This window comes from Elephas maximus, chromosome 6, assembly GCF_024166365.1.
Source record: "Elephas maximus indicus isolate mEleMax1 chromosome 6, mEleMax1 primary haplotype, whole genome shotgun sequence".
Classification (NCBI taxonomy): domain Eukaryota; kingdom Metazoa; phylum Chordata; class Mammalia; order Proboscidea; family Elephantidae; genus Elephas; species Elephas maximus.
In genome coordinates, this window is record NC_064824.1 from 20337152 (window position 1) to 20353582 (window position 16431).

At 51.5% G+C, this 16431-nt stretch overlaps 1 protein-coding gene across 3 annotated transcripts in view; it reads right to left on the reverse strand.

Annotated features, from left to right (window-relative positions):
* STEAP3 (STEAP3 metalloreductase) overlaps positions 1–16431 on the reverse strand; it is a 64353-nt gene that overhangs the window by 12056 nt on the left and 35866 nt on the right. For 2 of the 3 annotated variants that reach the window (XM_049889170.1, XM_049889169.1), the window contains exons 2-3: positions 9729–10228; positions 7390–7917 (exon numbers count right to left, since the gene is read on the reverse strand). In XM_049889170.1, the coding sequence (XP_049745127.1) occupies positions 7390–7917; positions 9729–10220 (1020 nt within the window). In that variant the 5' untranslated portion in view covers positions 10221–10228. Of the gene's footprint in view, positions 1–7389; positions 7918–9728; positions 10229–10919; positions 10990–16431 lie in introns of those variants that run through there. The other variant, XM_049889171.1, reaches the window with a different exon arrangement.

Genomic DNA, 16431 nt, shown 5'->3' on the forward strand with positions numbered 1-16431 from the left:
GTAACTGTTTGAATCTCTGCATTCTAGTATTTTTGGGTATGTTCCTAGGAGTGGAATTGCTGGATCCTATAGTAGTTCTTGGAACCCTGGTGGCGTTGTGGTTGGGCATTTGGCAGCTAACCAAAAGGTTAGTTTAAATCTACCAGCCACTCCTTGGTAACCCTATAGGGCAGTTCTACTCTGTCCTACAGGTCGCTATGAGTCAGAATAAACTCCATGGCAATCAGTTTGGTTTTTTGGTTTTATAGTTCTATTTTTAGTATTTTGCAGAACTGCCACACTGTTTTCCATAATGGTTGTACCATTTTGCATTCCCACCAGCAATGGATAAGGGTTCCAATTTCCCCACATCCACACCAACACTTGCTATTCTCTGGGTTTTTTATCTTAGCCATTCTAAACCAAAACACACTGCTGTTGAGTCGATTCCAACTAACAGCCATCTTAAACCAGAAAAAAAAAAAAAAACCCATCGCCATTGAGTTGACTCCAACTCATAGCGACCCTACAGAACAGAGTAGAACTGCCCCATACGGTTTCCAAGAAGTGCCTGGTGGATTCAAACTGCTGACCTTTTGGTTAGCAGCCACAGCTCTTAACCATTATGCCACCAGGGTTTCCATAGCCATCCTTAATGGGAGTAAAATGGTACCTCATCGTGGTTTTGATTGGCATCTTTCTGATGGCTAATGATATTGAGCATCTTTTCATGTCTCTGGTGGTCATTTGAATGTCCCGTTTAGTGAAATCTCTATTCAGGTCCTTTGCCCATTTTATGATTGGGTTGTCTTTTTGTTGTTAAGTTGTCAAAATTGTATATTTATTTTGGTTATTAGATTCTTGTTGGATATATGGCTTCCAAAGATATCCTCCCAGTTGTTGGCTTGTCTTTTTATTTTTTTGGTAAAGTTGTTTGATAAACAAAACTTTTCATTTTTATGAGGTCCCATTTATTTTGTCTTTTGCTGTTTGTGCCTGTTATTACATTACATTATCCATTGGTAAAAGCTAGGCCCAACAGCATTGCCCCTGCACTTTCCTTTAAGAATTTTATGGTTTTAGTTTCCACATTTAGGCCTTTAACCCATTTTGGATTTGTTTTTGTGTGGGGTATGAGGCATGGATCCTGATTCATTTTTCTGTGCATGGAAATCCAATCTTCCCAACACCATTGATTGAAAGAGAGTCTTCTTTCCTCACTGAATGGACTTAGCACCTTTGTCAGAAATCAGATGGCCACAGGTGTGTGGATTTATTTCTGGTCTCTCAATTCTATTCCATTGGCCTATGTGTCTATTGTCATATCAGTAATAGGCTGTTTTGATTACTGTAGCTCTGTAATGTGTTTTAAAATCAGAAAGTGTGAGTCCTCCTACTTCTTTCTCTTCGCTTTAGCTATTCGAGGCCTCTTGCCATTTCATATAAAGTTGAGGATTGGTGTTTCCATTTCTGTTAAGAAGGCTGCTGGAATTTTGATCAGGATTGTACTGAATATATAGATTGCTTTGGGTAGTACTGCCATCTTAACAATATTAAGTCCAATCCATGAACATCTTTACATTTATTTAAGTCTTCTTTAATCTCTTTCAATAGCGTTTTGTAATTTTCATTGTGTGTTTCACATCCCTGGGTAAATTTATTCCTAGTTATTTTATTCTCTGAGCTCTCTATAGGGTTTTAAATGGCTGATTTTTTGGAAGTAGGCTGCCAGGAATTTTTTCCGAGGTGTCTCTTTGTGGGCTTGAATCTCCAACCTTTGGGTTAGCAGCAGAACAGGTTAGGTGTTTGCAGCACTCTGGGCTCCCACGGAGCTCCAGAAATGCACAAATTGGGGAGCCCTCGCAAACCCCTTACTACCTCCCCACTCCCACCCCGCAGTGTCCCTGCTGCTGAGCTTCCACGGGGCCTGGTTCACACACTCACCGCACATGCACGGGGAAGGACTTTCATCCAGACCCGTCCATGACAGTGTCATTTCCCAAAAAGACCAGAGAGCAGAGTTCCTGGAAACCAAGGTGTTCTCTGTGAAACACTAGCCCTTTAATTCCAGTAGCCAAATGAGGCACAGAATTTCCATTAGAAAACATGGTTGTGCTTGAGGTGGCAGGTCCATCCTTACAAAACAGAATGACTCATTCCAGTTTTCAGCAGGCAAAAAATAACAGAAGCCTAGATACCACATATAATAGCAAAAATGAATCCAGTGGGCTGAGCAATAATTGTTTAAAAGTTTGTGAAAGAAACTGAGAAAATGCCATCCTTTGGGTACTATTCCTGCAGTTTGGAGAAAAAGATTGGCTCTGTTCTCTTTTCAGGTGGGCTGGCTCTCTCTGGCATGCTCTCTCTTTAAGCCACAAAAGGACCAGAAGTCAGAGGACCCAGCTTCTTGTCCTGACCATTAGTCACGTACAACTCTGGGCAGCTCTGTCTCTGGAGCCTCAGTTTCTCCATCCAAGAGAGGTGGACGAGGTCACGTCTAAAATCCCTGGTTTTGCTTATGTTCTAGAACTGTGTATCGCTGCTATTCCTCTGCAAAGGGCAGAGAGGTTGCCCCCCTAACTGTGACCAGAGAATTCTTACTCACACCTTCTCAGTGCTAACAACTCCTGCGAAATAAGTCATCTCCTTGTTGCAAGTTATTTGTTCTTCAAATACATTTCCTTAGTCACTCCTTTCTGTATTTTGGTATGATCAGGCAGTTAATGTCGTAAGTCAGAGCTCACGTGATTACACATATAAACCACATGTACTTGCAAAATGTCTTGTTTTTTTCCTCTAATACCTCCCCTCTGGAGGGAGGCTGGGAAGGGTGGAGTGAGGTGGGCAAGGCGGCAGTAGCAGGCAAGGAACTTGTGTGAGGATGTGGGGCCCAAACCCCTTCTGTGAGAGTCTTACCTAGGGTCCTGGACAATGAACGGCATCTCTGGGTGGTACAAGTGGTTAACATGCTTGGCCACTAATCGAAAGGTCGGAAGTTTGAGTCCACCCAGAGGTACCTCAGAAGAAAGGCCTGGCAATCTACTTCTGAAAATCAGCCACTGAAAACCCTATGGAGAACAGCTCGATGGCACACGTGGGCTAGCCAGGAGTCAGAGTCGTCTCAACAGCAACTGGATATTTACTGGTATTGGGACAACAGTGCTGACTCAGCTCCACAGTGCTGGTTAACCAGAATCTCGATGGCACGGGCCTCCTCCACACCACCAGTGTAGAGCTAGTCAAGTTGGCCACCTTGTGAAGGACAAGAGCGCTCGTCAGTGAGACGTAGAGGTTACAGGCTAGATGCTGAAGGACCCGAGGGCAGGAGGACCAGCATCAGCCCCTCTGTGCCCCCAGGACAGGCAGTGGTTGGGAAGATGGCAGGACCAATCGCCAGCAGAACTCAGGGAAGTGCGAAGGCAGGACGTAGCAGGGGCAGCCTGCAGGCGTAGAGAAACAGCTTTGTGGCCCCAGAGGCCTGGGTTCCGATGCTGATTCTACCACTGGGGGACCGTCATGAGACCTTGGGCAGGCCCTCCCCAGCCAATACACTACTGTCTCTCTCTCGCTGTGTTGTTATGAGGAAAAAGGGATGATGTTCAGGAAATGAGTAGCTTGTGGCTGGCACACCAAACCCATTAGTGACCCTACAGGACAGAGCAGAACTGCCCCATAGGGTTCCAAAGGCTGTAAATCTTTACGGAAGCAGACTGCCACGTCTTTCTCTTGCAAAATGGCTGGTAGCTTCAAAGTGCCACCCTTTTGGTTAGCAGCTGAAAGCTTTAACCGCCACACCACCAGGGCTCCTGACTGGCACACAGCAGGTGCTTAATAAATGGCTGCAGATGTTGTTCTTAGAGGCAGCTGGGCAGGGGGTGGAGAAGTAGTTAGACTGGCTCTTGCCCCGAGAGCAACAGTCCGCTCTGCTGTTCAGTGTGCGCCTCTTAAAGGTGCCTGGTGTTGGCTTCGTGGGGGCTAATTTCATAATCACTCACTCAATGGACATGCACTGAGAATCTGTGTTGGGGACCAGGGTCCTCAAGGCTTGTAAAACCCAGCTCCTGCCATCACGGAACATGGCCTGGGATAGAGGAGAGAGACATGCAAATATGTGACTATGAATTGATGTGGAAGAAAAATGATGGAAGTATATAAAAAATACACCTACTCCTCACTTATGACTATCTCCTTATCCGACATTTTACATTTATGACAACAGTAAAAAATCTACTATCCCACTATTTTGCACCTAAGCAACATACGTCTGGCAGTAACACGCGGAGACACAAGGCGAGAGTAACGTTGGCTGTGATGGTTAAGATTATGTGTGAACTTGGCTGGGCCATGATTTTTAGTGGTTCGGCAGTTATGTAATGATATAATTTAGCAGTTACATAATGATGTAGTCATCCTCCATTTTGTGATCCGATGTGGTCATCCTCCATTTTCCCATAATGCTGATTTTCACATAATGACCTGGTGTTTGGAACCTAACCATGTTGATGAGTGAGGAGTGGGTGTACAGAAGATGATGAGGTGGGTGTGGGGAAAGAGGAAGACAGGCAGGGGAAGCTTAACAGAGGCAGGGTTTTGAAGGAGGAATAGGAGTTTGCCAGGCTGTCAGGGTGTCCCAGGGTGGGTACTGCAGACCCAGAACAGCTTAGATAGAGAGCTCTGCCAGTTCAGGGAACAGAATGGGACTCAAGTCTGACAGGTCACAGGAGACATAGGGGAGATGCGGCTGGAGAAAGCATGGCTGTACTGTGAAGGCTCTTTCATCCTGAGGACAGCCGGCAGGACTGCCTGTCTTCCTATTTCCCCACACACACCTCACTGTCTTCTGTACACCCACTCCTCACTCATCGACATGGTTAGGTTCCAAAAACCAAGTTGTTATGTGAAAATTGGCATTATGAAAAAATGGAGAATGACCACCTCAGATCACAAAATGGAGGCTGACTACATCATTATGTAACTGCTAAATTATATCATTACGTAACTGCCAAACTACATCATTACAGATGCAAGCTTCAGAGAGTTCTCTTTGTCATCTGTGTGCAGATTAGATTTGGGTTAGGGGAGAGGAAAACAGTGTGGGTTTAACCTTGCCTTTGATTTTGACCTTGAAATACATTTCCAGGGAACCACACAAGGAAATGAAAAAGTGCTACACAAATATTGGTCGTTGTTGGCAATAATACTGTTAATAAACATGGTCTCAAGGGTTTTCTCTGCAGCTGAGATACAGTTTCCCTCAAATCTGCTGGCTCAGTGGGTTTAAGGAAACTTGGAGAAAGGACTTCCTGTGCCCAGACTAATGAGCTCTGTTTACCCAAAAGGCCCAGGTGAGTGGCCAGGGAGAGGGCAGTGTGGTGAGGCAGCCAAGAGCAGACCGGGAAAGTCGCACATCAGACAGGACGCCACAGGGGATGCTGTTACAGGACTGGGCACACAACAGCCTCAGGTGCCCAAAGTCTCGGAACCTGAGGGCACGGTGACCCTCAGACACAAGGCTGCAAGCGGTTATCTAGCATCTGCTCAAACACCTCCAGGCTTGGGCAGCTCACCACTTCTGGGCTGCTCTGTGTTAAGCCCCCACCTCCCTCTAACCACCCTCTACCCCGTCACACACACACCAGCCCTGGTTCTACCCCTGGAACTCCGCAGAACAAGTTTAAGCCCCTGGGCGTGACACGACTTTGGTGTCTGCAGCCAGTGATCCACTCCTGCGGGAGTGACAGTTGCCTGGCAACCCCCCCAGGGCCTGGATCTCTGAAGGTCTTTGGAACTCAGGGAGAATTAGCTTATATGCACCCCTCTGTGCCTTGGTATTTGCATCATGGCAAAATTGGGTTAACATAATATCCAGGAGGGCAGAGGATTTAGAGGCAGGCAGCGGGAGGGTGGTGAGGGACGGCAGGAGCAGGCTTTGCTTTGTTCTCTGGGAGGGAGGGGGACGTGGCCTTCTTCCCAGCTCAGCTGTCAGTGGAGAGGGGCTTCCATGCCTGGATCTCCAGCCGTGCCGCCCAGACCTGCCTGGTCCTGGGCAGCAAACCCTGCTCCCATCAGTTCCCTGGGGAGCCACAGAACCTCCTGCTGAGCAGGCTGGCTCTTTAGAAATGGGTAAGAAAACACCATCAAAAGAGTATCAAAAGCATTAGCACTAGGAACAGACCTTAATCCACACATCTGGGCCCTGAGGACAAAAGCAGGGCTGTGATCTGCTCAAGGTCAAGGTCCTTCTGTTCAATATGTGGTGCCAAGGACAAAAGTCCAGGGCTCTGGCCTCCACGCCACCCTCTGCCAGCTGAAGCAAGGGCCCAATCTGTGGGTGTGCAGTGAGGGAATGAATGAATGAATAACTTAGGTGCTGGGATAATTTCCTCAACTGTTTTGTGGATATGAGGATGGATCTGAGCAGATCAGCTGGACCTGAATGCCAGCTCTGCTGCTATGTGACTTTGGTCAGGTTACTTAGCTCTCTGTGCCTGCTTTCTCATGTGGAAAATGAAGACAGTACAGCACCTGCTTGGAGGGCTAAGATAAGGGTTTAGGATAGACAAACCAAAAAACCAAACCCAGAGGGTGCCAGGTAAACGTCAGTCAGGCCACCATTCCCTTGCTCGAAACCCATCACCGGCTCCGGATGTCACTCAGAGGCAAAGCCAAAGCCCTTCCTGGGCCTTCAAGGCCTACTCCTGATTTGGCCTCCACCTCTCAGGCTTTGTCTCCTGCCACCCCAACCTAACCCCCTGCTCACTCTGCTCCAGCCACACAGGCGTCTCTGCTGCTCCTCAGACATGCCAGGCACGCTCCCACCCCAGGGCCTTTGCACTTGCTGTTCCTCTGGCCTGCAACACCCCTCCTGCTAGCCACACAGCTCAGTCTCCCTTCCTTCACATCTTTGCTCAGATATCACCTACTCAGCAAGGCCTTCCCTGGCTATCCTTTAGGCCTGCACCCCTTCCCACCCGTTTTACTTTTACCCTTAGCACTTACACTTTCTAAATACCTTCTGTAATGGACTTCTTATATTCGCCTACTCTAAGTCTCCACTGAGTAGGCTGTGCCCATAAGGGTAGGGCCCTGTGTCTGAACTGGAAGACACAGGCCCTGACCAATCACAGCGCAATGGAGCCACTGGACCTACAGGCAGAGTCAGTGCTAACCCGAATGTGGTGAATGAAGGCGGGCGCGGGGCGCAGGGGCGCGGGGCGCAGGGGCGCGGGGCGCAGGGGCGCGGGGCGCAGGGGCGCGGGGCGCAGGGGCGCGGGGCGCAGGGGCGCGGGGCGCAGGGGCGCGGGGCGCAGGGGCGCGGGGCGCAGGGGCGCGGGGCGCAGGGGCGCGGGGCGCAGGGGCGCGGGGCGCAGGGGCGCGGGGCGCAGGGGCGCAGGGGCGCCGCGCGGTTACCTGCTTGACGGCGAGGTTGAGGAGGTCGTAGCGGTGGGAGCGGCGCAGCGGTAGGCAGAAGCTGTAGAGCGCGTGCAGGGCGGCGCAGAAGAAGCTCATCAGGCCGATCTGCTTGCGGTGCTGCAGCCAGTGGTCCAGCCAGTCCGGGAAGCGGCAGTACTTGGTGCCCCGCTGCAGCTGCAGGGCGGCCGCCAGCACGCCGGGCAGGTACACCAGCGAGAGCAGCACGTAGGCCACGCAGGACAGCGTCATGTTGACCACGGACACCGGGAGCCTGTAGAACGTGTTCTTGCCCTCATGCAGGTAGGGATGCAACACATCCCGGACGAAGTTGTAGGCATAGAAGCAGACAAAGAGCCCCAGGGCCAGGAGGGCGGGGACCTTCCAACCCGGCAGGAGGCGCAGCGGCATGGCCTCCACCTCCCGCGCCGACACCAGGGACCCCATGTCCACTGGCGAGAAGCCCATGGCCTGCACCAGCTCCGAGACGGTGCGCTTGGCTTCCCGCTGATTACTGCAGATGGGCACCTGCGGGAACAGGGACAGGAAGTCGATCAGACGAGGTCACAGGCCACGGGAGTGGGCAGGGCCTCAGCATCTAGACCACATGTAGTCCATGGCTGAGGACACTGAGCAAGGCCCAGAGGGGCAGAGGCGCTGGGAGTAGAAGGCGACTCTGACTCCCAGGCCAGGGGTCAGGCCACCAGGACAAGACCCCTGTGGCCGCCCAGCCTCTGCCCGGCATGCCCTGAAATGCCCACTGCTCAAGGAGAGCCATCAGGGCTGAGGACATCAACAGCCACAAGCAAAGCGCCCATCTAGGCAGACCCCACGGGCCCTTGGCGTAGGTGCTTCAGAGGACAGGGGTCTGTCCTGGGGGTCACTCAGCAGTAGAGCTTTTTATTTTTATTGTGGTAAAAATGTATGTAAGGAAACGTTTGCCAATTCAACATTTTTTACACGAACAGTTCAGTGACATTCAATACGTTCATCACATTGTGCAGCCGTCACCACTATCCGTTTCCAAATTCTTCCCCCACCACTAACAAAGTCAGGGCCAGCAACAGGGTTTTGCGTATGCCCCAGAATGTGCAGCTGGGGCTGCAGTTCCACCCCTTGGTCCAGAAGGGTTCCCTTCGGCAACGTCCTCAGTCCCCTAGGGCCCTGAACCAACACGCAAGGCCCTCCACAAGCTGCCTTCCCAGCCTCATAGGGCACTGCAGGCTTACTGATGTCCTCTGATCATCAAACACTGACCTTGTTGATACTACTTAGACGGTCTGGTCTACCAAAATTAACCCAGCACCTATTATGTACCAGGCTTCACATACCCTTCAGCCTCATAGCACACCTGCCAGGTACGTACTATTATCCTTATTTTTCAGATGAGGAAAGTGAAGTCTGGGAGCCTTGTTTCTTACATCTGTGCCTTTGCCAGGTGGTCCCCTCAACCTGGAGTGCTCTCCCTCCTGCCTGTGCCTCTCCACATCAGGTGGGCCCAACTCAAGGCCCACCACAAAGTCTTCTCCAGCCAGCCTGCTCACTGTTCCCTCTAGGCCCTGCTACCAAAGCATCGCCCACGGCTTTCTGGCTGGTCCACACATGGCAGTCCTGTGACACTGCCTGCACGCAGGGGTACTGGGCTTCTTGGACCTTCCAACTGAGCCTGGGCTCAGAGCTGGTCTGAGAGGAGGGTACTTTGGCTTGACTCCTTGGCAGAGGTTCTCACAGACACCTGGGGTCAGGCAGTCTTCCTCCAGGAAAATTCAGGTGGCCTCTTCGCATTAAAAACCACCTTGCCTTGGTAAGAGCTCCTCCTGCCAAGAAATGCATGTGGTCCTAGCTGCTCTGGGGAGGTCTTGGGAAGCCACCTTCCACCCTCAGAAAAACCCTTGGTTGACTATTCTCAGAAATCCACTCAGCTCCTGGAAGCCTTTGGAATAAATGAGATAAACTTTGGAACACACTTGCCTTCCTCAAGGCCTGGCACACAAGTGTGTTACTTTCTTCTTTGAGTCGAATTCTCAAAGCAAAATCCTTCTCCTTCTTGACTCCAAACAGTAACAGGAAAGCCATCAACCTTTTCCTCCTTGCCCCCTAGGAAGCCCAGTTACCATAGCATGGCTTTGGGATATCGACTGGGTTCAGATCCCAGCTCACCAGCTGTGGGACTTTGAGTAAGTTCATTAACACCTCTAAGCCTCCATTTCCTCCTTTTTAAAAGGGAACTGGGCAATGTTGTGAGAATAACACAAGGAGCCCAGCACGCTGAAGGCAATGAAAGTTAGCTGTTTATATTTATTGTTGTTATGACAGGGTTCTCATTCCCCGGAACCTACCTGTCTGTTCCCATCCCTGGGACCGGCCTGCAGGCTCCAGGCAGAGATGACGTTGAAGGCCTTGACCACTGTGCAGGTGGGGAAGAGGGAGGCCAGGTACTCGGCATTGGACTGGCGATGCTGAAGGTGCTCCTGCTCTGTGGGGTTGCTCACATCCACCAGGATCTTGCCAGCTAACTGGTCGCTGAGAACACACAGCGAGGGGTAATGCTCCCGGAACACAGCCACGAAGATGATCTCAGGGGAGCTCACCGCCTCTGCCTGGAAAGTCACTTGGACTGTGGAGGGGAACAGCCCAGCTGTGCGTTTGGGGTTGCGGCTCCCCACGACCACACTGAAGCCGGAGGCCACCAGGCGCATGGCCAAGGAGCGGGCAAAGTCCCCGCTGCCCAGGATGCCCACTTTGGGGGCCTCAGTGGGAGCCTCAGCAAGGCTGCCATCACTGTCCACCAGGCGGTGGCTGATCAGCGGCTTGTCCATGTCTCCTGACATTACAGGGGCTAGAAGAGAAGGCAGGAACCTGGTCAGTAGAGGCCTCCAGACTCCCCTCCCGCACTCCCTCCTCTTATCCATAGTAACTATGGTCAAATATTCACCCAACAGGCTTTCGCTGCGTACCTACCATTGGCCAGCCCTAGAGGAACACACTGAGCAGGACCCAGCCCCCCACAAGGGTGCACAGACCCAGGAGGAGGAGGGAGAAGGACCTTTCTCTGTCTCCCACCCTTGTCCTTCCTGCTGAATTACTTCCTGGGGATGAATTCCCAGAACTGAGAGGACTGAGAAAAGGGTGTGACATTTCCGTGATCAATGCTATGCAGGCCCATACTTCTTTCCAAACGGTTATGTGATGGACAGCGGTTCTAGCCAGGAGTGACCATGTATCCCCAACCTGACCATTACTAAGTATCATCATAACATTAAAAATATATAATATAAATGGTCTCTGGGTGGCACTAACCTAAAGGTTGGCAGTTTGAACCCACCCAGACATACCACGGAAGAAAGGCCTGGGGATCTGCTTCCATAAAGATGACAGCCAAGAAAACCCTATAAGCATTTCTACTCCGTAACACACGGGGTCACAATGGGTCAGAATCGACTGGACGGTAATGGGTTTGGGTTTTCGTAATACATTATAAAAGGCAGACTACAAAGGCAAGTTTATTATAATTTGCATTCTTTGATTACCAGGAAGGGCAGACAGGTTCCTTGTTCTTGTTTACAGTTTGCATTTCCAGAATGGTACCTCTGCGCTGTCCCTTAAGTACCATGATAAGCACCTGGAAGGCAAGGACCTCATCTCATTGGAGTTTGGATCTCACTGACTGGCACGGGGCCTGGCACCGAGCTGGTGCTCAACGTTTGCTGAATGACAGAACGAACACTGAAATTCTGCATGAACCTTTCTCTCTGTGGGGAGAGCTGGGGTGGGACGGCCCAGTGAACAGGTGCCTGGGACAGGCTGGGCACCCTGGGTTTTCCCTCGCTAAGTCCGAGATGTGAGTGGCACAGAGGACACTCTGGTCTTGGGACCAGGGGTCTGCAGTCAACTTGGGTGGGAAAAACTCTATTTTAATTTCACTAATCTCTGTCTGAAATTTGCCATTTCCTTCAAGTGTGACGGTACGCAACAAACACAACAGTATATTGGCAGGACCTGTGAGTGTGTTGCCGATACTGATCAATGTCAAACCACAAATTGCATTCTGAGAGAGTTCTCCGAATATTATCTAAACTCATCGCTAATTTAAAGTGATGGTAGATTTTGTTATTTCACGTACACACACATTACTACGGTACATCTGTAAAAAAACAGGAAATGTGTTTCAACAGAGCTGCTCTCTGCTGTGACCCTGTGTCATTTTGCTTTATGCATTTAAGAGCAGCATTGTGAGAAGTCCACAGGCCTCACCAACCTATGGGTCCCCAGGGGTCCTCAGCACGGGGGTTAAGGACCGCTGCCTCACAAGTGCCGCAGTAGGGTGGCTTTTAACAACATACATGGGGTCTGCCTCTCCCACTTTCCACAGCAGTCTTCCAGACCCTCTCAACACCGGCTGATATGGGACAGTGAGGGACAGGGGAGGAGACCAGGAGGCCATGCCCGGTTGTTCCACACATCAGATGTTCGTCCTTGGACAAGTCAGCGCGCCTGTCGGGGCCTCAGGGTCCCAACAGAGTCCCCACCTTTATAAAATGGACATCACGTTCTGTGCTCTGAGATGACAGGAATGCAATCCCGAAGGGTTTTAAAAAACTCTGCCATGGATATTTTACAAGGCAGCAGCAGCTCCTATTTATAGGGTGCTGAGGCACGGGTGGTCCAGTGGTAAAGTTCTCGCCTTCATGCGGGAGACCTGGGTTCCATTCCTGGCCAACTCACCTCATGTGCAGCCACCACCCGTCTGTCAGTGAAGGCTTCTTTGTTGCTGTGGTGTTGAACAGGTGTCAGTGAGTCTCCAGGCTAAGATAAGGAAGTAAGGCCTGGCGATCTACTTCTGAAAATCAGCCAATGAAAACCCTATGGATCATAACAGTCTTATCTGCAACCTATCAAGGGGAGAGCGCAGGACCAGGCAGCATTTTGTTCTGCTCTGTGTGGGGACACCATGAGTTGAGGGCCAACTGACAGCAGCTGACAGCAACACTCTGTGCCGGATACTGCTCTCAGCCCTTAACATGAGTGGTTGTCATCTAACCCTCAAAAGAACCCTAGGAAGTAGGTACTATTATTGCGCCCCATTCAATGGCGAGGAAACGGAGGCTCAGAGAGGTTGAGGTAACTTGTTGAAGGCGGCACAGATGGGAAGTGAGGAAAGGCGAGAGCAGAACTCAGGTCTTTCTGCCTCTTCCGCCCGTGCTTTTGTCAGTGTTGGGTGCCGTCGAGTCAATTTCGACTCATAGTGACCCTATGTACAACAGAATGAAACACTGCCTGGTCCTGCACCATCCTCACAATCGTTACGTTGAGCCCATTGTTGCAGGCACTGTGTCAGTCCGTCTCTTTGAGGCTCTTCCTCTTTGTCACTGACGCTTTACCTTACCAAGCACGATGTCCCTCTCTAGGGACTGGTCCCTCCTGAGAACGTGTGCAAAGGACGTTCCTGTCCCACCTCACATGTTGCAAGCAATTCCCTTAACCTCTTGCTCATTTTTAAAGTGGTCTGGAAACATCTCTCTATCTCTCTCCCAGGACACCAGGGACTGGCCGAGCTGGGCTGCTGTGGGACCATTTCTGTGGGGACCATAGAGTCCACAGACACAGAGGTCACGCCTGCAGTCGGACACCAGCCAGGATCCCAGGCCGCTCATGCTCGGATAGCCACCCCCGCAACCACCACCAAAGAGGGCACCTTCCATCTGGTTCTACATTTCCCCTGGGTGGTGATGAGCTCCTGAAAGCAGCCCCCAGACCCACCCCCAGAGTGCAGCCTGGGAGCCGGGCATCCGCGTGGGGAGGGGCTACCTGAGGCACCCTTTCTAAAGCTGTTCTGGAACCAGACGGCCTGGTTCAGTCTTGACCCTGCCACTCGCTGGTGTGCATGACCTCGGGCCAGTCAGTGCCTCAGTTTCCCCAGCCATGAAATGGAGACAGTAACAGTACCTTCCTTATGGGCATGCCGTAGAGTAAATAAATTGATGTAAAACATGCGTAACGGTGCTCAGCACACAGTAGGCACTTGCTCAGTTGAGTGCTGTCCAGTATTACCACGTGAATGCTCAGTGGTGCCAGCAGGGACAGCAGGGTACCAGAGGCGGGGTAAGGCCAAGGAAGGTGTGCAGAAGACCCTGCCACCACCACATCTGCCCTGGGGGCGGGGCTGAAAGTGCTGATCAAGAGGAGATTTGGGATGGGGGGCTGTGCAGGTGACCTCTGGGCTCCCCAGGCTGGAACTGGTGATGTGTTCCAGGTGAATGTAGATCCCAACTTGGGGACCCAGTGACCCCTGTGGTCTGAAGCCTGAGGATCAAGGCTTCCCTTGGGGTCAGTCAAGGCTGTGAGATACACCAGGCCTTTCCCAGCTGCAACCGCACTAGGCATAAGTGCAGACCCAGCATAAGTTTACCCTTATGGGCAGGGAGGGTAACCTCCCTCCACTGAGACCTCCAGATTGTCTTTTCCACATTTGCTAGCAATCTGAATTATCCCAAGTAGATCCCTACTGGAAAGAAGCCTCTTCTCTCCCCCTCCCATCTAAGAGGATGTGGCCCCTACGCTAGGATGATTTACAGTCCAGTGGGCAGGGGAGGCGGATAAGATGCGGCCGTCAATGACTCAACAAACACAGGGCAGCAAGGGACGGGGCCCAGGACGGGCAGACACCATTGCCAATGGGGAAGCCAGGGGCCTTCAAGGTAGACAGGGCGTTTGATGGTCCTTGAAGAACCCCAGATGGTGTTTACATCCTCAAAAAGAAACTGAACCAGCCAAAAGGGGAAAAAGGTGACTGGAGCTGAATTGAGTCCTGTCCGTTTGCCCAGACTAGAATCCTGAGGTCGGAAGGGATTATTTGGGGCTGGCTCTCGAGAACCTGGCTCGGTATGTGCTCATTTTCGGGAGCTGAGGAGGCATCTGCAGCAGAAGAAGGTGCACAGCAGGGACTCGGGGACCGGGGTCTGGTGCCACCTCTGGCCCCAAATGGCCCTGTGTATATGCACTGTCCCCTCTAGTTCCTATGGGCAGTGGCCACGTCTTAGAATTGTCACTGTCCTCCCTATGCCAGTGGGGAGGGAGGAGGACAGGTGCCCCCTGCTGCAGTGGCAGGGCCCTGGCTCCCTGGTCGTTCTATTTACAGATGTGGGGTAAAGGAGTGAGGGAGGAGGAAGGGATCAAATTACAGGCTCAGTAGGGCCAAGGCCTCAGTCTGCACAAAGTCTGCCTGCCTCCTCCTTCCACGCTGCCCACAACAGCTACAAAATGGCACTGACTTTTGAGTTTCTGATGTGTGGGAGCAACAGGTCCCAGCCCCCTTCTGCCCAGGCTCCCAGTGTGCTAAGGCTACCTGACAGGGCCGAGATCCAGGCTGGGCTTGTGGCTGGGAGTCACACTGGGCCCACAGGCCTGCCCCCGGCTCCTGCTGGCTCTCTTGCCCACTAGTGGTAGAAGTCACGACGCAGACAGCTCTAGAGACTGTTATAAGCAGGCAGCTGACCACTCTGCAGACACAGAGCGACCAAGGCAGGCTGCGTGGCCACAGACGGGTGGCTGTGGGGTGGGGCGCAGGCTGGCAGCCAGGGCCACAGGGAATCAGGCTGGCTGGGACACTTGCAGCTGGATGGAGGAGGACCAGCCTGCGGGCAGCTGGTGAGTGCCTCCCACCCCCTCCCACAAGGTGACTGACTGAGCAAATACATCGTCTGGGGCTGGCCTTGGGCACTGAGAGAGGAGTACGGCACAGTTCTTGTTTTAAAGAGCTCCACAGTTGTCTTCAATTTTTTTTTTTTTAATATTTTTAATTTTACCCCATCAGTAAAATAAAATTTGGGGAGCTGAAATCTACTCGACAGCAATGGGTTTGGCTTTGATTTTGGTTTTATTCCCATTACTGATGCATTTCTTCATGTTATATACATTTACAATGTTGAATATTTGTACCCTGGTACACTATTTATGTACAGATGAATCATATACAAATATTAAAGGGATAAGGCTAAAAATTAAGTACAGATAGAAGTGCTACATTTTCTTCCGGCTCTGCAGTGAGTGATCCTTTGCAAGCCCTGGGCAGGTCGGCACCCATTCTGGAGAGCTCTTGTCCAGAAGGCCACAGCATGCAGTCACACAAGGTCTCCTGAAAGGAGGGCGCTGCTGGCGGGGGGCACCGGAGGCTTCCTGCAGGAAGCAGGCCTGAGCTGAGCCTTGAAAGATGTGAGGGGGAGCCAGGAAAGAACATTCCAGAACAGGGCTTGTGTGAGTCAAGGCCTAGGGATGACAAGGTGACACAGTGGACAGGGACCCCCACCCCCGGCAAGCTGCTCCATCCCTGGTGCAAAGTGGTCCACCGCCTGGACCAGGGGCTTACCGGTACCAGTTGTCATCAAGTTGACTCTGACTCATAGTGACCCATGTGTGTCAGAGCAGAGTGATCAAACAGTTACACACTTGGCTGCTAACCTAAAGGTCGGCAGTTCAAAACCGCCCAGTGATACTGCAGAAGAAAAAGCCTGGCAATCTGCTTCCGTTAATATTACAGCCAAGAAAACCCTACGGTGTAGTTCTACTCTGTAACATATGCGGCCATCATGAGTCAGAATCAACACGATGGCAACTAACAACAACAGGGTTTTCAACGGCTGACTTTTTGGAGGTAGATCTTCAGGTCTTTCTTCCCAGGCACCTGTAAATGGACTCAAACCTAACCTTGCGGTTGGCTGCTAAGCACTTAAAGTGTTTGTACCACCCAGGGTCTTCACCAGGGGCTTAAAAAAAAATAAAAAACACCAAACCCGGAGGTGAGGCAAAGATGGTGGAGAAATCAGATGCTTCCAGTGATCCCTCTTACAACAAAGACCCGAAAAAACAAGTGAAACAATTACATATGACAACCTAGGGGCCCTGAACATCAAAGGCAAAGTCAGAAAATGGACTAAGCGGCAGGGGGAGGGACAGACGGTTCAGAAGCAGTGAGGAGTTGCCGGACTTGCCTCAGCAGGAACCCTCAGGCACGATTCCTGGAGCAACTGCGGTGGTGCTGGTAGA